The 16,174-nt window shown below is 39.9% G+C and overlaps 1 protein-coding gene across 1 annotated transcript in view; it reads left to right on the forward strand.

Annotated features, from left to right (window-relative positions):
- Positions 1-16,174, forward strand: part of robo3 (roundabout, axon guidance receptor, homolog 3 (Drosophila)) — a 96,769-nt gene that overhangs the window by 39,463 nt on the left and 41,132 nt on the right. Inside the window, exons 3-6 of the mRNA XM_024261674.2 lie at positions 7,912-8,069; positions 9,021-9,141; positions 11,133-11,271; positions 13,016-13,143. Of these exons, the coding sequence (XP_024117442.1) occupies positions 7,912-8,069; positions 9,021-9,141; positions 11,133-11,271; positions 13,016-13,143 (546 nt within the window). The remainder of the gene's footprint in view (positions 1-7,911; positions 8,070-9,020; positions 9,142-11,132; positions 11,272-13,015; positions 13,144-16,174) is intronic.

Below are 16,174 nucleotides of genomic sequence, written 5' to 3' on the forward strand. Positions count from 1 at the left end.
TTCTTTTTCATAAGAAAAATGCCACAAATACATGTAAAAAACTGAAAAAACAGGATTTTCATCAGAGGGGGATTTTAAAAAGACTAAAATGTGTGGTTGCCAGCTGTGTCCTCTTTATATCCACAGTAAGTGGGACCAGCTGTTGTTCCGGGGTCAGCACAGGTTTGGTGGTAACATGAAGAGAGCTTCAGATCACCAGGTTGTGATGGTTGGTAGCTGCTTACAACTTTATAAATCAGTCTGCAGACAAACTAAAAGACGATGCAGGGCATAAACACAGTCACTGGACTGAGGCTGAGGTTACACCCAGGTCCCTAGACTTCATGTACATGTGCGTGTTTTTTATTTTTTTTTTATTTGGGGTGGGGGGGCTTAAGCTGTGCAGGGGGATTAAAGTCTTCAGTCAGCCTGTATATTGCACTGGGCTGTTCATATTGAAGGCTGAAAAGGTTTTGGTGTATTTGCTGCTTCAGCTGCCATGCAGTGTATCTATGAGTGTCTGTGTTTGTATTAGGAGGAGGTGGGGGCTTAGTGGGAGCATGGACATCTGTCTCCAACTGTGAGACCCCCACCCTCCCTCCATAGGCTCCACATACTCAACTGAACTTCCCGTCATCCACGCAGACACACAGTAATATCCTGTGTGGGCCATTTCATCTGGGTGCAATGGTTGATAGAGATCAGAGGGGGTCCACTCTGGATAATAAGAGTGGCTGATGGGAGCTGGCTCCTCGCCGGGGCGCCTAAGAGATATTAGAAGCGGGTGGCACCCAGAGAAGACATGGCAGATTTACTCTAAGCAGGTCTGATAAAGGAGTAAAAGATGAATGTGGTCAAGCAAATGAGCAAATGTTTCAGTGTTTGGTGTGCCTGTGGGTTCACACCCAAGTAGATTGCTTCGTACGGGGGCAGGAAGTCAGATGACAGATTGACAGATGCTCAGCTCATTCTCCATCACAGCGCTTGAATCTGTGGAGGCAGTGCTTGTTTTCTCCCTCTTCTCCGTTACACATGTGTCTATCTATCCTCTTCTCCCCAACATTTCAGTATTTATTCATGAGGAATGTTACTAAAAGAGTTCAAGGCAAGCACCAACCATCTAAGGAAACTAACCTGTGCTCAAGTGAATCACATTCTGCTTACAGTGGGGCAAAAAAATGAAAAATCTAGGGCTGCACGGTGGTGCAGTGGTTAGCGCTCTCACCTCACAGAAGGAAGGCCCTGGTTTGAATCCTGGCGAGGATCTTTCTATGTTGAGTTTGCATGTTCTCCCCGTGCATGTGCGAGTTGTCTTCCTCCCACAGCCCCAAAAAATGCTTCATTTGGCCTGCCAAAGTTATCTTCCATCCATATGGGTGTATCCCATCCATTTGCAAAGAAAGGTTCCACATTCAACTTTTCTTGTGTTACACACATCACACTGCTTTTAGCGCTCAAGCTTTTCGAGAGAAAAAAAAAAAGTGGTATAATTTATTAGTTCTTCTGCGGCCCGAGGGCTACGGATCCACGGACTCCCACCGTTCCGCAGTCCGGTGGTTGGTGACCACTGATCTATGGTGTTCCAAAACTATACGGCTGTAATATACTTTGGGCCTCCGGGTGGCGCTCTTATCACTTTTTTTTGCCTGGGGCTATGGGTGAAAAAACTCACAAGTGAATCAGCCCTGAGTTTTTTTTTATGTTAGAAATTCCCTAGAGCCTTCATGGTCAGTTCCGATGCTTTAAGCGACCTTTTTCAGCTAGCAAAGATGGAGCGACAACGGCAAATGGATAAAGTCAAAAGACCAGCTCCACGGCTCTCATTTGGATCCCAGATTTTTAATTTTTTTATTGGAAGAAAGTGCGTTAAATTGCTCGTTTTTCAATTAAAATTGGCCAGTGGGGCCTTATTGTTAAAGGTTTCAAAGACAGATGTTACTTTTGGTTCTCACAAATGTGTGTTACCTTAATTAATACAGAATCAAAATAAATAAATTAAAACATATTCTTTATTTTCTCTTTTTATTCCATGACATTACAAAAAATGTTGTATTTGACTGGGATCCCATTTAGATTTTGGTCCCTTGAGTGAAAAAGTTTGGGCACCCCTGCTGTAAAGTGTCCCTAGGTGTGCATGTATGAGTGTGTGTTGGAGTGCTTGTGTGGTCCTGTGACAGAATGATGACCTGTCCAGACAGGGTGTACCCCGCCTTCACCCAACAGTAACCAGGACAGACTCCGTTAACCCCATGACCCTGACAGGGAAATTCCAACTTAAGAAAATGGATCAATGGATGGCGCAGAAAATAAGTACTTGGTCAATAATAAAAGTTCACCATAAAAATTCCTAGTGTAACCCAGGTTTCAGTGACAAAGGTTTAAGGACTCCTTCACCAGGTTTGAACACACTGTATTTGATATATTGGTGTTCCGGTCAGATCTGTTCTTGAGCTGTTATGTCTCTCCTCTGCCTGGATGTTTTTTATATCATTGCCACGTTGGAATTGGACGCCATGTTTAATCCTCAACGTCCTCACTGAAAGAAGGACGAACATTGGCGCATCCTCTTTTTTTTTTAGCTTTGCAGAAAAACAGTCCCCACTCTCCAGATTGGTTATTGTGGTCCTGGGATGCTAATCTGTACAAATCCCCAACCCACCACCACCACCACCAAAAAAATGAATAAAAAGAAAGCCTGGTGATTGGCATTAACAGCAAAGTACCATTTTGCAGCAAAAAAAAAGATTGGTTGTTGAAACATTTTTGCTGTCAACATCTACAAAACTGATTAAAGCTGTGTTTTTCAGAGTAGGAAATTACCAATTTTTGCATATTTAAAACATTTACCATCACTTGGGTATCTCTCTAGTTCTGTGTTCATTCAAACGGTCCTTGATTTAACACTGGATAGTTTGGAATATGCACGATTGTTAAAGACATTTTTCTTTGATTCTATAAATGACTCTTTAATCAGAATGACCTTACCCCAATCTGGCCGCAAAACTAGCCGATAGCTCTGGTTTTAGAAAAGTCCCGCCCCCTTCAAGTGTCTCCGCCAATCATTGTTGGAGGTTTAATCACATGTCATCAATCTGACCAATCAGTAGTGGTTAATGTCCTCACTTCCTTGTTCTGATTCGGCCCATAAAGTCTCCCAGTTCCAACAAAAATAACAGCTAAAGCTCGTGTTTAGTAGTGTAGCTTCCTGCAGGATTTAAAAAGTGAACAAAAGAATGAAGCTCAGAGACATGATTCTGCCCGGCATATGCGTCAGTTGTTTGCACTACATCCCCCATGATGCATTGGGTTAAAGTGACAGCGCCTCTGCGATGCAATGACTTTTCCTGCATCAATACAGACTAAAATTTTTCGCCTTTTTGAATGCTAGTGTGCCGCGAGATTTTTTTCAAGGAAAAATGTGTACAAAAACGGTTGAAAAACACTGGATTAAAGAAATCATTGCAGCCCTATAAGGTTATTTTTTATTCCACTTTTTGTATCATAAAATATCTTCCATGGCCGCTTTGTTGGGTTGTACTTTACAGATATACATTTCAAACACTGATGCTCCTTATCTCCAACCTAATGGGCGCTGCTTTGCAGCTATGCCTTGATTAAAGAACACCATTCGGCCCCAGTGGTGCAGATTATGCCGGCTTTGTTGAAGGAGTTTAAAGAAAAGGTCAAAGTTCAGCCACTCAATATGGGCCCCCCAAAGGCCTCATGGATAATTGTCAGAGCCTAATAAAGTTCTTGAAACCCTCTTTTGGCCCCGAACTGGAGAGTGCTGAAGGCAGAATGGGAACGATCAGCCCCCCCTGGAGCCGTGGTGTGTGACAGGTCATGACAGCAGTCCTTTAACCTTACAGCATGCTAATTTAGACCTGGGGTGCTGGCAGCTGTCCTGTTTTCTAGCTGTCTGCCGTGACGGGTTTGGAAACGATTTAGCCTTTTTTTTTTTACCTCTCTGATTGAGAGAAAAGTCGTCCGTCGGTACAGATAAGGTCAGGGGTGTGATCTGGCATATCCTTTCAGCACTGAGGGGGCCGGTGGGATTCAGAGAGCCCCAAATGTTTTGCAGCATGGTAATTGGCCATCACTGTAAGGATCTCACTTGGACCACGAGTGGCAATTTGTTCTGTTTTGTGTGAGCCAGACACAAAAAAGCCATAATAACACAACAGTTCATGAGGCAGCAGTAAGAACGTGTATGTTAACAGAACAACGGTGTTCTCTCTACAAATTGAGGAGAACAAAAATATCTTCTTCATTCTCCAAGTGCTGATGCTCCCTCTGACCTCGATTGCAAACATTTAAAGGAGATTCTTCTTTGTCTTGGCAAGAAGAGAAACGAGTCCTCCCCCTCATACACCCCTGACACTGTAATATAGTGAATGCTTCAGGAAGCTCAAGTATTTAGGATGTGACAGCAGTTTTAAATGGTAAATAGTGTCTGCTTACAGTATATAGAGCATTACTGCCTTCTTAGAAGACCCAAAGTGCTTTAGAGTCACACACTGATGCAGGCTCCACTACTGAACACAGCACCAACCTATAGCTACCAGTATCAATGTGGGGTTTAGTGTCTTTCCCAAGGGTGCATGGGAGCGCAAGGTGAGAACTGAACCTGCAGTCTTCCAAACAAAAGTCGACCGCTCTACCTGTTTTGTAGTGCTGCCAGGATTAGCCGATTTGTTGATGACTAATCGACAATTGAAATAGTTGACGACAAATTTAACAGTTGATTTGTCGTTTCTTTGTTAATATTATTATTTGTATTTTATCTCAAAAGTACGGTGCACATTTTCTAATGCCGCGTCTACCATTGTCTTTGACACATGTGCAGTAGTTGTAGTGATGTCACAGAAAGTCATAGAATGGCTCTGGTACCATAACAACCCCTTTGTTTCAGATGCCAACAGCATTTGATTAAAGGAAAGAAGATTTATTAAAGGTTTAATCAACTATCATTCTTGTTTTTAGTTTAAAGCTAATAATGGTTAAGATGTGTGTTTTACATCCAGTTTACACATGACCCGATTAGTCGATTAATTGGAAAAAGTAGCTGGTGATTAATCAACTATTAAAATAATTGTTTGTGGCAGCCCTACTGTTTTAATATAGTTTTTGTTTTTTGCACAGATCTATTGATGGAGATACAAAGCATTTTTTTATTCTGGGGCTATCTTGGCCTGTTAGTGATATCACAATAGAAGTTCTGCTATTAATCTGAATTAACAGTGATCGTCCCTTGCAGACTAGTGATGTTGAGTGGCATTCCTCTTGCTGTTTACCATTAGCTTTCTATTCATATATTTACACATTCTTATATTCTTTTCCATTCATGCCTGATGACATAAACAAAGCCTTCTAGGTCTAGAATCTCAAAAACATTTTGTTAGTAAACTATATATCAGGGGTATCAGAATCCAGGCCTCAAGGGCCAGTGCCTTACATTTTTCCAACCAGCTTGCCATAGCAGCTCTTTATTGGTCAAACACACCTGATCCAGGTAATCAGCAGCAGATACGACAAGATTTCTTGAAAACCAGCAGGAGGCTGGTCCTCGAGGTCCGGAGTTTGACACCATAATTTTAGAATTATGGAGACCACTGCACTCTTAGGAACCTTGAGTGCTACAGCAATCCTTTTGTACCTTAATGTCAAACTTCAGTCTCTGAGCTCCCCAGGGAGTTGGAACTAGACCTAATTCCTGTTTATCATGCTTTGATGCATCAATGAACTAGAAATAGAACTCCTGCGTAAAGCTTGCGATGTGTTACAGAGGGACCATTGACTGTATTACTGGAGTGAGTGAGTGTGCCAAAACCCAAATAAAATGGTTTACTTTCAGCTCCAGCAACTTGAAGCCAATTTAGTCAACATTTTTCCGCGATACAGACACCACCAAAATATCTACACAAATATGGTAACAACTGAACAAGGCCAGTACCAAGTATCTCCACAGGAATACAACATAGGAAGGGTCCCTCTTAGAGGGCTTCACTGGTGGATAGCTTCCCAACTGTATAACAGTGTACTACTCTCAGGAACAGTTATGGAGAACAGTTGCTTCTCCTTTGACATCAAGTCATTTAAAGTGTTTTGGGAGTAGCTTGTAACGCTCTTCCAGTTGATGTGTTCAGAAGAGGTCCCTGTTGGCCAAAGACCTCAGGGCAGACTCAGGGCTTAAATAAGAAGAGAGAATCTCCTGTCAGTCAGGAAGACAGATGAGGAGCAGAATGTTGCTGCAGGGAGATCAGGGGCGGGGCTATAGATGGATAGACGGAGGAACTGTAGAGCTGTCTGTTAGAACAACTTCTAAAAAATCACAAGAATGTCTGACAACAAAGACTTCCTACAATTTACAGCTTTTGTTTGATCTTTAATAGAAATGCTTTGTTTACATTTTTTGTTTCTAGTTATTGGTTCGATTTTAGGGTTTTATTGAAGTCTGAGCTTCAACAAAAAAGTGAAATACACACAGTTTTGAAATAAAAAATGTTTAATCTCAAGAGTAGAGATGTTTTTTATATCATATTTGAGTCAGTGAGACCAAAACTTTATATTTTGGGAAAAAGATGCCAAAACCCATTAGAAAGATAAGGAATATACTTTCAGTCACACTCATTTTGACAGGTGACCTTTGACCCTTTTTACCCTCTATATATAAAGTTGATTTTAAATTGTTACGTCATCTTGAGGGGCGGGGCACCTGTCAAAACGAGTTTGATGGAAAGTATATTTCTTGACTCTCTCATTTGACTTAATATTGTTTTAATCCCCACAATAAATGAAGGATTGAAGCTGCATGATTCATTACAAGTTTAATAAACTATCATCTTAATTGTATTTATTTGTATTTAGTTTAAAGCTAATGATGGTTAAGATGTGTGCTTTACATCCACTTTATTCATGACCCGACTAGTCGACTAATCGGAAAAAGTATTTGGTGATTATTCAACTATTAAAATAAGTGTTTGTGGTAGCCCTAGTGGTCACCTAGAAACCAGAGCCAATGTAGGACTAGAACCCTGACATTTTTGAAGTTCTGAGTTGAGGTTTAGTTGATATTAGAGTTAAGTATTACATGGCTTAGACTGCCAATTCAATGGTATCCTTTGTGTGGGTAGTCGTGCAAACTTGTGTTTGGGTCAGGTTGACAGTTTTATTTGCTAGTCCAACACATTCTCACTCCCAAGTCGTAACATATTGACGATTAGTCATATACCCCTTCCGCGTCACTTTTTGATATTTTGCATGTTCCTAACTTGTTGTTTTTTGCCTTGTTGGCTGTTTGTAAAATCAAGGGTCTGCAACTCTTGGGATGCGGTACCGGATGCGCACTGGTCCTTGGGACGCATCCAGTACGGGTACCCTAACCTTAACTCCGTACTGGTCCGTGTCCGGTACCTCGCCCGAAACCCCATCTGGTCCTGTGACAAGTTAGGGTTAGAGTACCTGTACTGGGGCGCTACGCGTCACAGCATTGGACCGGTTCTGGTTCGTGGCCCTGAGGTTGGGGACTCATGTTTTAATGGGAACAGCCAGTCCGTTAAAAAAAACTACAACTTTGGGACACCCAAAACATCAAAAAGTGACGCTGAAGGATCCCTAACCAAACGTCAATAGGTGTCGAGTTGGGAGTGGGAATGTGTTGTCTAGTCAGCTGCTGCAGCCGTCATTATTGATGTGGTGTGTGCACAGAGTGATGAGTCAATGAAGAGCTCAGGGATGCTTGCAGGTCATGCTAAATTTAATAATGACAAGAATCCATATCAATCGACCATGAAGCTTTGTGCTTTTCTGTACTGTAAAGCATTTAGTATTCGGCTGTTTAGGACTGAAGGAGTTGAACGCTCACATTTTCTGATACGAGAACTCAGCAGACTAAGTTGCCTTCTCTCAAATCTCTCCTGTTTTTTTTCTCAGTTTTGAGGGACGACTTCCGGCAAACACCCAGCGATGTGGTGGTGGCGGCGGGGGAGCCGGCTGTCATGGAGTGTATCCCACCCAGAGGACATCCAGAGCCCACCATCTCCTGGAAAAGAAACAACATCCGGGTCAATGATCGAGATGAAAGGATCACGGTAAACTGTTTTTCTGGACTTACCAGTCTTTGCATCTTTGAATTTGTTCAGCCTGAACACTCGCATTGGTTCCCTATTAGAATTCCACAAATTACCATATTTTCTCAAAAAATAATCTCCACTTTAAATAAAAAAGTTCCCTAAATTAACATTCTCTATTGATCATAAGAAGTTAGTGTTTCCTGATTTTCTTTGTTTGCACATACATAAAATGTAATCATATGGATTACATTTTTTGATTATTTTATTAAATTTTACTAACAAAAAAAAAGATTTAAGAGAACAGCTTAGATTATTCCAAAACTTTGGCTCTCAGTACTTTGCTGTATTTTGATTGATGGTAGTTCTATTGAAAAGAAGATAGAAATTATTACAACATCTTGTTGGATAAAAATGAAAATCGGAAGGATACAAAAACAAAAATGAACAAATTATGTTGGTAAAACATTTGATCCGTCACTGCAGGTGCTGATTGTGAATTGTTGTGCCGCGCTTAGACGTCTAGTAAAAGTAGAAACTGATTCCTTGTCTAATATAGAGCTGACATATTCACCATATTTAAGCTCGTTTAATCAGCGGACAGCGACTAGTTAGACCAGAACTAACAGGTTGAAGACAGCAGCTTCACTGTCACATCTCTCCGTGGAGCAGCAGATTCTCTCTGAGTTCAAGCGAAGCCGCTAAGACAGAAGAGGTAAACCAGAACTCCTGTATTACAAGAAAGTAGGAAGAATACTACAGGGATTTGGTACTGCCTTTTTATTTTCTTGCATGGTTAACGGGAATTTATTAATGTTAATACAAATGAAAACTTTTTAAAAAACCAGACGAAACTTTGTAATACGAGGCAAAAAAGGGCAGATGCTCAAGCACCCCTAGGGCCTATGTGTGCACGTACCTGCAGCCTCCTGTCTCTTTCAGATCATGTTTTTCCTCTTCTCTTCTTTTCAGATCCGTGGTGGTAAACTGATGATTTCCAACACGAAGAAAAGCGATGCTGGAATGTACGTATGCGTTGGAACCAACATGGTCGGTGAGAAAGACAGTGATCCCGCTGAACTGGTGGTGTTTGGTGAGTAGTGAGTTTTCAACAATGTGAACATGAATGAAAGTAGAGTTGTACCTTATGTTGGTTGGAGTACAGCACCAATCGAGTAATCTTTAAGCAATGAGGATTATTATTATTTCTTGAAAAGGTTAAGGTTTTCCTAATCAGAAACTACCGTATCTTATTTAGTACTTTATGATAAGAAATGCTTTGGGGATTAAAACCCCATTACTGTTTTTGCGTTCCGCTCTTGTTTTTCTCCTGCTGCTTCAGAAGAATACTAAGGCTTCCCTCCCGGTTACTCCTTGCTTTGCTCTGCTGACCTCTATTCCGGTCTTGTTGGATTCTGTACTGTGCTCCCAGCAGCATGACAGCATTGTTAAAATGTGTATTGATCCCAGGAGCAGATACTCTCTGGTTACTCCTCCTACAGACTGCAGTGTTGCAGTGAACCAAAAATCCCCTCTGTGATGCTAAAATCTGAAGATCCCGGACTTTGATTTTTCCATCTTATTAGCGTTTGTGAAGTTAGTGTTGAAGTTCTGTCCACCTGTTTATTCCACAAAGTGACACTACTCTGACTTATCTGTCCTATCACGTTTAAATACACCATGAACTGCCTCATCATTGCTGTTAGCCAATATTTTCTCTGAAATGAAACTTCTACCTAGAACCCAAATTGACTGATCAGTAAATTCCACGAATTTCTGTGTCCTAGAGCACAGCCAGTCGATTTCTCTGTGTCCTGATGAGACTTTTCTCTGAAGCTGTCTGCAATTGACTTGAATTCTGATCAAATAGTTTTCAAAATATTAAACTTTGAGCTAAAGCAGTAAATATTTACCAAACCTTGCTCATCACCCCCAACCTTCCTTTAGCCTCTAACCACAACTGACTCATCCAGTCTGGTTACGCATTCTGCTGGAATACTTCTGCCATCTCCAATGAAAATTACGTTTTGGGGTTTTTTAACATGATTCTCATGATTGAAGGCATATATAAAACAATGTAGGATTAAAGCTGCATTTCTGAGTATTTCTTTATTCAAATTGTTTAGGATCAGGAGCAGATAAAAAATACTGCTTGAAAAAATCCTCATTATGATGAAGAAACTGTGATTGACGGACCAAAATCTCCTTGCTCCACTCCATTCTAATGCATTCAGTTGAAAACAAATAGAATGTCTCTGTTTTGAATCTATTCTGATCTGTAATCTGGTTTAAATTCTACAGCTCCAGTATTGGAGTTGCACTGCTAATGTTAGCTTGGGGTTGTGAGGGGCTAGAGAGGGTAATGGGTTGATGGGATATCAACTGAGGCTGAATTCTGCACCAGCAGTCCCGCCCACAACACAGTGGTGAGTTTCTGTTGAACTCCTGCCGCTCTGCAGAAACTAAGTCCTAGTAAAACGACAGCATAATCATAGTTAAAAGACCAGTGGAAACTCTTTGATTAAAGATCATTTAGAGTGGGACTTTAAGCTGAATTATGGCATCAGCAAATAAAAACCCTGAGCTGAACAAACCACACTAGTAGTCAAATATTGCTAATTTCTCTTGGCTGGTTTTGTGTTTTAAGACCCCAAACATCCCATTGGAGCATCAGTTAAACATATTGCATCCATAAACTGCTGCCTATCTCTGTAGTCCTGTTTCTACTTTTATTCTCAGTTTTGTTGTTTGATGTCCTTTACTTTTATCGTGGAATAACATGTTTGCCATTTCTCTTTTTTTTTAAACTCAATAAAATAATAGCCTGTGTATTCCAGCACTAGATTTGTCATTGTTGTCAGATTTCTTGCATTACTTATGGTGTTAAGAAGTTCTGTAGAACCACTATTAACTTTGTATCTAATGATCTAAAATCTTCTGAGGAAACCAAACTGTTGCAAGAAAATCTGGAATGTCAGGCTAAATTTCTCAGTTTCTTCTGTGTTCTATGTCTTTAATTTCGGTAAATACTGTGTTTGGAACAGGTTGAAAAATGTAACTGGAATTTGTATGAACTGATTTCAGAGAGGCCAGTCTTCACCAAACAACCAGTGAACCAAGTGGTTCTGGCAAACGACACAGTGGACTTCTTCTGTGAGGTGCACGGAGACCCACCTCCAACTGTCCGCTGGCGGAGAGAAGAGGGAGAGTTTCCCCGGGGAAGGTAGACGAAACATGCACACACAGCTACAGTTTTTACATTTTAGCTTGGTAACACAAAGAACTTTGCCATAACTAGAAAAGTAATCACAAATGAGTGGGGTCAACAGAACACTTTCACGTTGCTGTCCAGATATATCTAAACATCACAGAATTTATTTAACAAAATGTAGATAATTCATAATGGAAAAATCAATTCATTGTTTAATAGCCTCACAGCGAGAAGGCCGGGGTTTGAATCCCGACTGGCACCTTTCTGTGTGCAGTTTCAGGTGTGCATGTGTGAGTTTGTGTGGGAGTGATTGTGTACTCCGTGACAAACTGACAAGTGGGAATCTTTCTAGAGTGTTCCCCGCCTTAATCAAACAGTTGCTAGGATAGGCTCCAGTAACCCTGTGAGCCTGTGAAGGATATAGTGGGTTAGGAAAATGGATGGATGTATGGTTGGATGGATGGATGGATGGATGGAGGGATGTATGGTTGGATGGATGGAAAAACTTCAATAACTTTTCATCCACAGATTTCTTGAGTGTCCGTGGCAACAATATTACACTTAAAAACAAAAAGTCTGTAGGGTTCTGGAAGCGTTAGTGAGACACTTTTTGCGTGGCGGGATGTGAAAATGAAAAAACAGTTTTCCTTTGCTTCGTCATTTTAATTCTGTCTCAGAATGAGGGGTGTTAATGAAGAAAATAGAAATGCAGTTTGGAGAATCGCTTTTTCATTTTATTTAAGAGGCAAATAATGCAGCTTCAATGTGAAAATGAAAAAGTGTTTCTGTTAATCCATTTTAATTTTCAAATTTGATATTTCTAATTTAATTTTGGTACGAATTTACTAGAGAACTTTTTTAAAATTAATGTCAAATGCCATTTTCTTTGTCATTTTAATTAAGTTACAGAATGAGCAGTTCTGAACGAGAAAATGGAAAAGCCATTCAAAGAATCGCTTTTTCATTTTATTTAAGAGATGAAATGAAATGTCAACCAGGGTGACAAGTGGCACCTACAAAACTTAGGTTGGTTCTCTGCAGAAAAAGTGAATGACCCTCTTTTTTGGAAACTCTGGCAGCATTAGTGTTTTCGATCACTGTTTAGACTTTTTCTCTCAAAACCTACCTGTGAAGTTTTTGTGAAAGCGGCATAGATCTGTGTGTACATAACTAATGTCTTAAAACTAAAATACTATGTTTTAAGTTGTGTAAAAGTTGTCTGTGGAAAAAGCTTGAGTTTAAAAAGAAAATATTAACATTGAAAAAAAAAATATTTTCTGAGGTGAGGTGATTTTCTTCCACTTTCATTCTGAAAACCAAATTATTCTTTTACTTCGGATTTGCAAAAAGCAAAAAGAAAGACTGTTTATGTAGAGAATATTTGACTAATTTTGAAAATGAGGGGTGAGTGAAACTGCTCGGTATTTTGTGGAAACTGCTCGGTATTTTGTGGAAACAGTCATCCACATGATCAGCCTTTTTACTGTTACAGCAAGTGAGGGTTTCTGGGCAGGCCCTAGCATGTGTTATTGGTACCAAACGTGTTACTGCCAGGCTCGTTTGGAAGATGCAGTTGGATAATCTTTTAATTATTGCTCCAGGGAAATAGAGTCCATTGTTTTTCAGCTGAACTACACTCAGGACCTGCTTGTTCAGATTGCCTTTATCTTAATAACGGGTTAAAGCAGTGGTCTGGTTTCATCACAGCAGAGATTCAACATTTTGGTGATCCTGCTGTCGCCTTTATGTGTTTCAGGTTTGAAATCCGCAGTGACAACAGTCTGCGTCTGACCCAGGTGCGAGCTGAGGACGAGGGCGCGTACATCTGCACATCAGAGAACAGCGTGGGCAAAGCGGAGGCATCAGCTACTCTGCATGTGCACGGTATGACAGCCAACGTTAGACTCACACGAACAAGTGGATTTTCCTGACAGTGCAACCAGGATACACTAAATTGAACAATGTGGAACATGTACATTACAAAACCATCCATACAATTTTATTGCTATTGTCTTTGCATGAGAGGTTGTTGCCAGTTTTCATCCGAGGTGAGAACTTCCTATAACTTTGAATGATTAAAGTTGGTCATTTAAACTAAGGATATTGAATGTAAAAACTGGATTTGAAAGTTCTTTCATGCTCAGACCTGATGTCCCTCTGGACAGGCAGCAATGATCAGAAGGCTTTGAAACTGCATGACAATACAGTCAGGCCCTCGCAGGGAAACCTGTCAGTTCTGGTGATTAAAGGGAATAGCTAGTTAGTCAGTCTAGACAAGTAGACTCTCACAGAGAGGACTGCTGACATGTATGTTCACACACTGTGTGAATGCAGCAAAAACTGTTGATGCAAGACAACACACTCATACACAAAAAGACTTTCTACAGTTAACTAGTAAGTGTCTAACTATGTGAAGGACCAATTACCAACAGCAGCATTCAGGCAAATGACTATGGTTTAGTCATAAAGTTGTAGTAGCTGTATATACTCAGACACTCAGACCACTTTATTAGGTACACCTTGCTAGTACCAGGTTGGACCTTCTTTTCCCTTCAGAACTGTCTTAATCCTTGGTGTCATAGATTCAACAAGGAAACATTCCTCAGAGAGTTTGGTCCATGTTGACATGACAGCATCTCACAGTTGCTATAGATTTATTGGCTGAACATCCATGATGCTGATCTCCCGTTCCACCACATCCCAAAGGTTCTGTTGGGTTCTGGTGAATGTGAAGGTCATTAGAGTCCTGTGAAGTCATCGTCATGTTCAAGAGTCTGAGATGATTCCACCTTTAGGACATGGTGGAAGTAGCACCAAAAGATGGTGCACTGTAGTCATAAAGGGATGGACATGGTCAGCAATAATACTCAGGTAGACTGTGATGTTGTAACCATGTTTAACTGGTACTACAGGGTCCAAAGTGTGTCAAGAAAATATCCCAAAATCATTACACCACCACCACCTCTAGATATTTGTTCTTCTCTTCCAGTTTCTTGCTTTTTTTGGTTGCTTTTATTTGAATGAAGATAAAAGGGAAAAAAATCTTTCAGTGTCACTAATCAAGCTTGTCGCTATATTCATCCCACTCATTCCATTCTCTTTCCCTTTTTGTTGCATCTCTCCATCACAGTCGGTCTATCCTGTAAGTATTCCATTCCATCCCATCTTTGCATGTTTTTGTGTTTGTGTTTCTGTGCAGGACATCACATTCAGGTACCCTGATGTTATTTTGATCCTCAAACATCCTATGTTGCTTTGTTAAACTTTGTTAAACTTTATTAGCAAACACGGAAGAATAAACGTGAAACAAACCCTCCAAGGCACAGTAGCCATAGGGCTTTGATAATCAAGAACTAAACATTGTGACAAATTACAGTGTTTTAAGTGTGCCTCATGGTACAGTTAATTAATTACCTCTGTTTTAAATTTAGATAGATTTATGAAATTCTGGCTAAGAAGCACCACAAACATTTAAATATATATATATATATATATATATATATATATATATATATATATATATATATATATATATATATATATATATATATATATATAAATATATATTATTGCTGACAATACACTTCCTACCACTAGATAAGCTCCATCTAGATGATCTTGTGTTACACAGGAAGTCTTTTATTTTGAAAGGAGGACTTGTAAACATCTGTTAAAAGTTATAAACTGTTTCATATTTAGGGGGCAAAAAATCTATTTTCTCTTAAAATTTGTTTTATATATGGCAAAAAATTATGTAAAAAATCATAGTTTATGTATATTTCTCATAAAAAAACAATAACATAAACACAAAGTCTTATTTTTCTAAAGGATGTGTGGCTCCTACTGGGTTGCGGTCAGTGAGAAATCGACCCAAATGGCTCTTTAAGTGTTGGAGGTTGCAGACCCCTGATCTAGACCAATCAGCATGGACCCTCTTGTCTGGGATTGGCTGTCTGGTGGTATATATTTTACGCTTAACTCAGAGTTTTAAGCAAAAAAAAAACAAAACAAAAAAAACATTTGTGCTGCAAATGCAAAATTATTTTTCAAATATACTGTTGGTCTTTTTTGTGCAAGGTTTAAAATGTAAGCATATTTTTGTGATATTGTTCAGTTAGTGTGGTCACAGGAAACACAAATTACTTGAATTTGAAAATGAATCCTGACTTATACATATATATTTGTACTATGCAATTACTTTTTTTTTTTTAAATCGGCTTGACTTCTAATACAGCTTTGGTTTTTCACACTTAAGTAACAAATCCCTCTCAGGCATCACTGTGTAGAGACTAAGACTGTGTGAGGCTTGGAAAGTGTACATGAAGAGGATGATGGGAAGAAGCAGCGTGAGACATTGTGCATCAAACACCATCTGCATCAGATTTGGGCTGTGACAGCTGCCTGTCACATTAACCCCCCCAGGAGCTCCTGCAGGGAGTGTGTGCACTGGCGTGTTGGTTCAAATCATGTGTTAGGCATGCATGTCAGACAGGAAGACGCTTTGCGTGTAAACCCCTTGTTCACCCATTTTAATGCAACTGAGAAACACACTGAGCCTAAAGATTAGGCATAAAAAAGACGCACACACACATGCATGCACACACACGCACACTTCCCATGCAATCTTCCAGAGCTGGGACTTCTAAGCTAAACTAAAGCCCAGATCGCCATGTAACTGTTATTAGAGTTTAATTTGTTTCCTAGACATTCTGGCATTCATTTCTGTTGTTTGGTGTTTAAGCTAGAAATATGTAATTTCTAATAGATCATCAGCATATAATATTTGAATAAGCACCAGATGAGTGCCACAGTAAGTAGAAAAACATAGAAGTAATTTAACGTTAGGTACTGAAAGTTCGCCTGCTTGTAAGAGAGCCAGAATCACATGCAGACAGCAGGACAAATTAGTGCAAAA

Source organism: Oryzias melastigma, linkage group LG14 (assembly GCF_002922805.2).
Source record: "Oryzias melastigma strain HK-1 linkage group LG14, ASM292280v2, whole genome shotgun sequence".
NCBI lineage: Eukaryota > Metazoa > Chordata > Actinopteri > Beloniformes > Adrianichthyidae > Oryzias > Oryzias melastigma.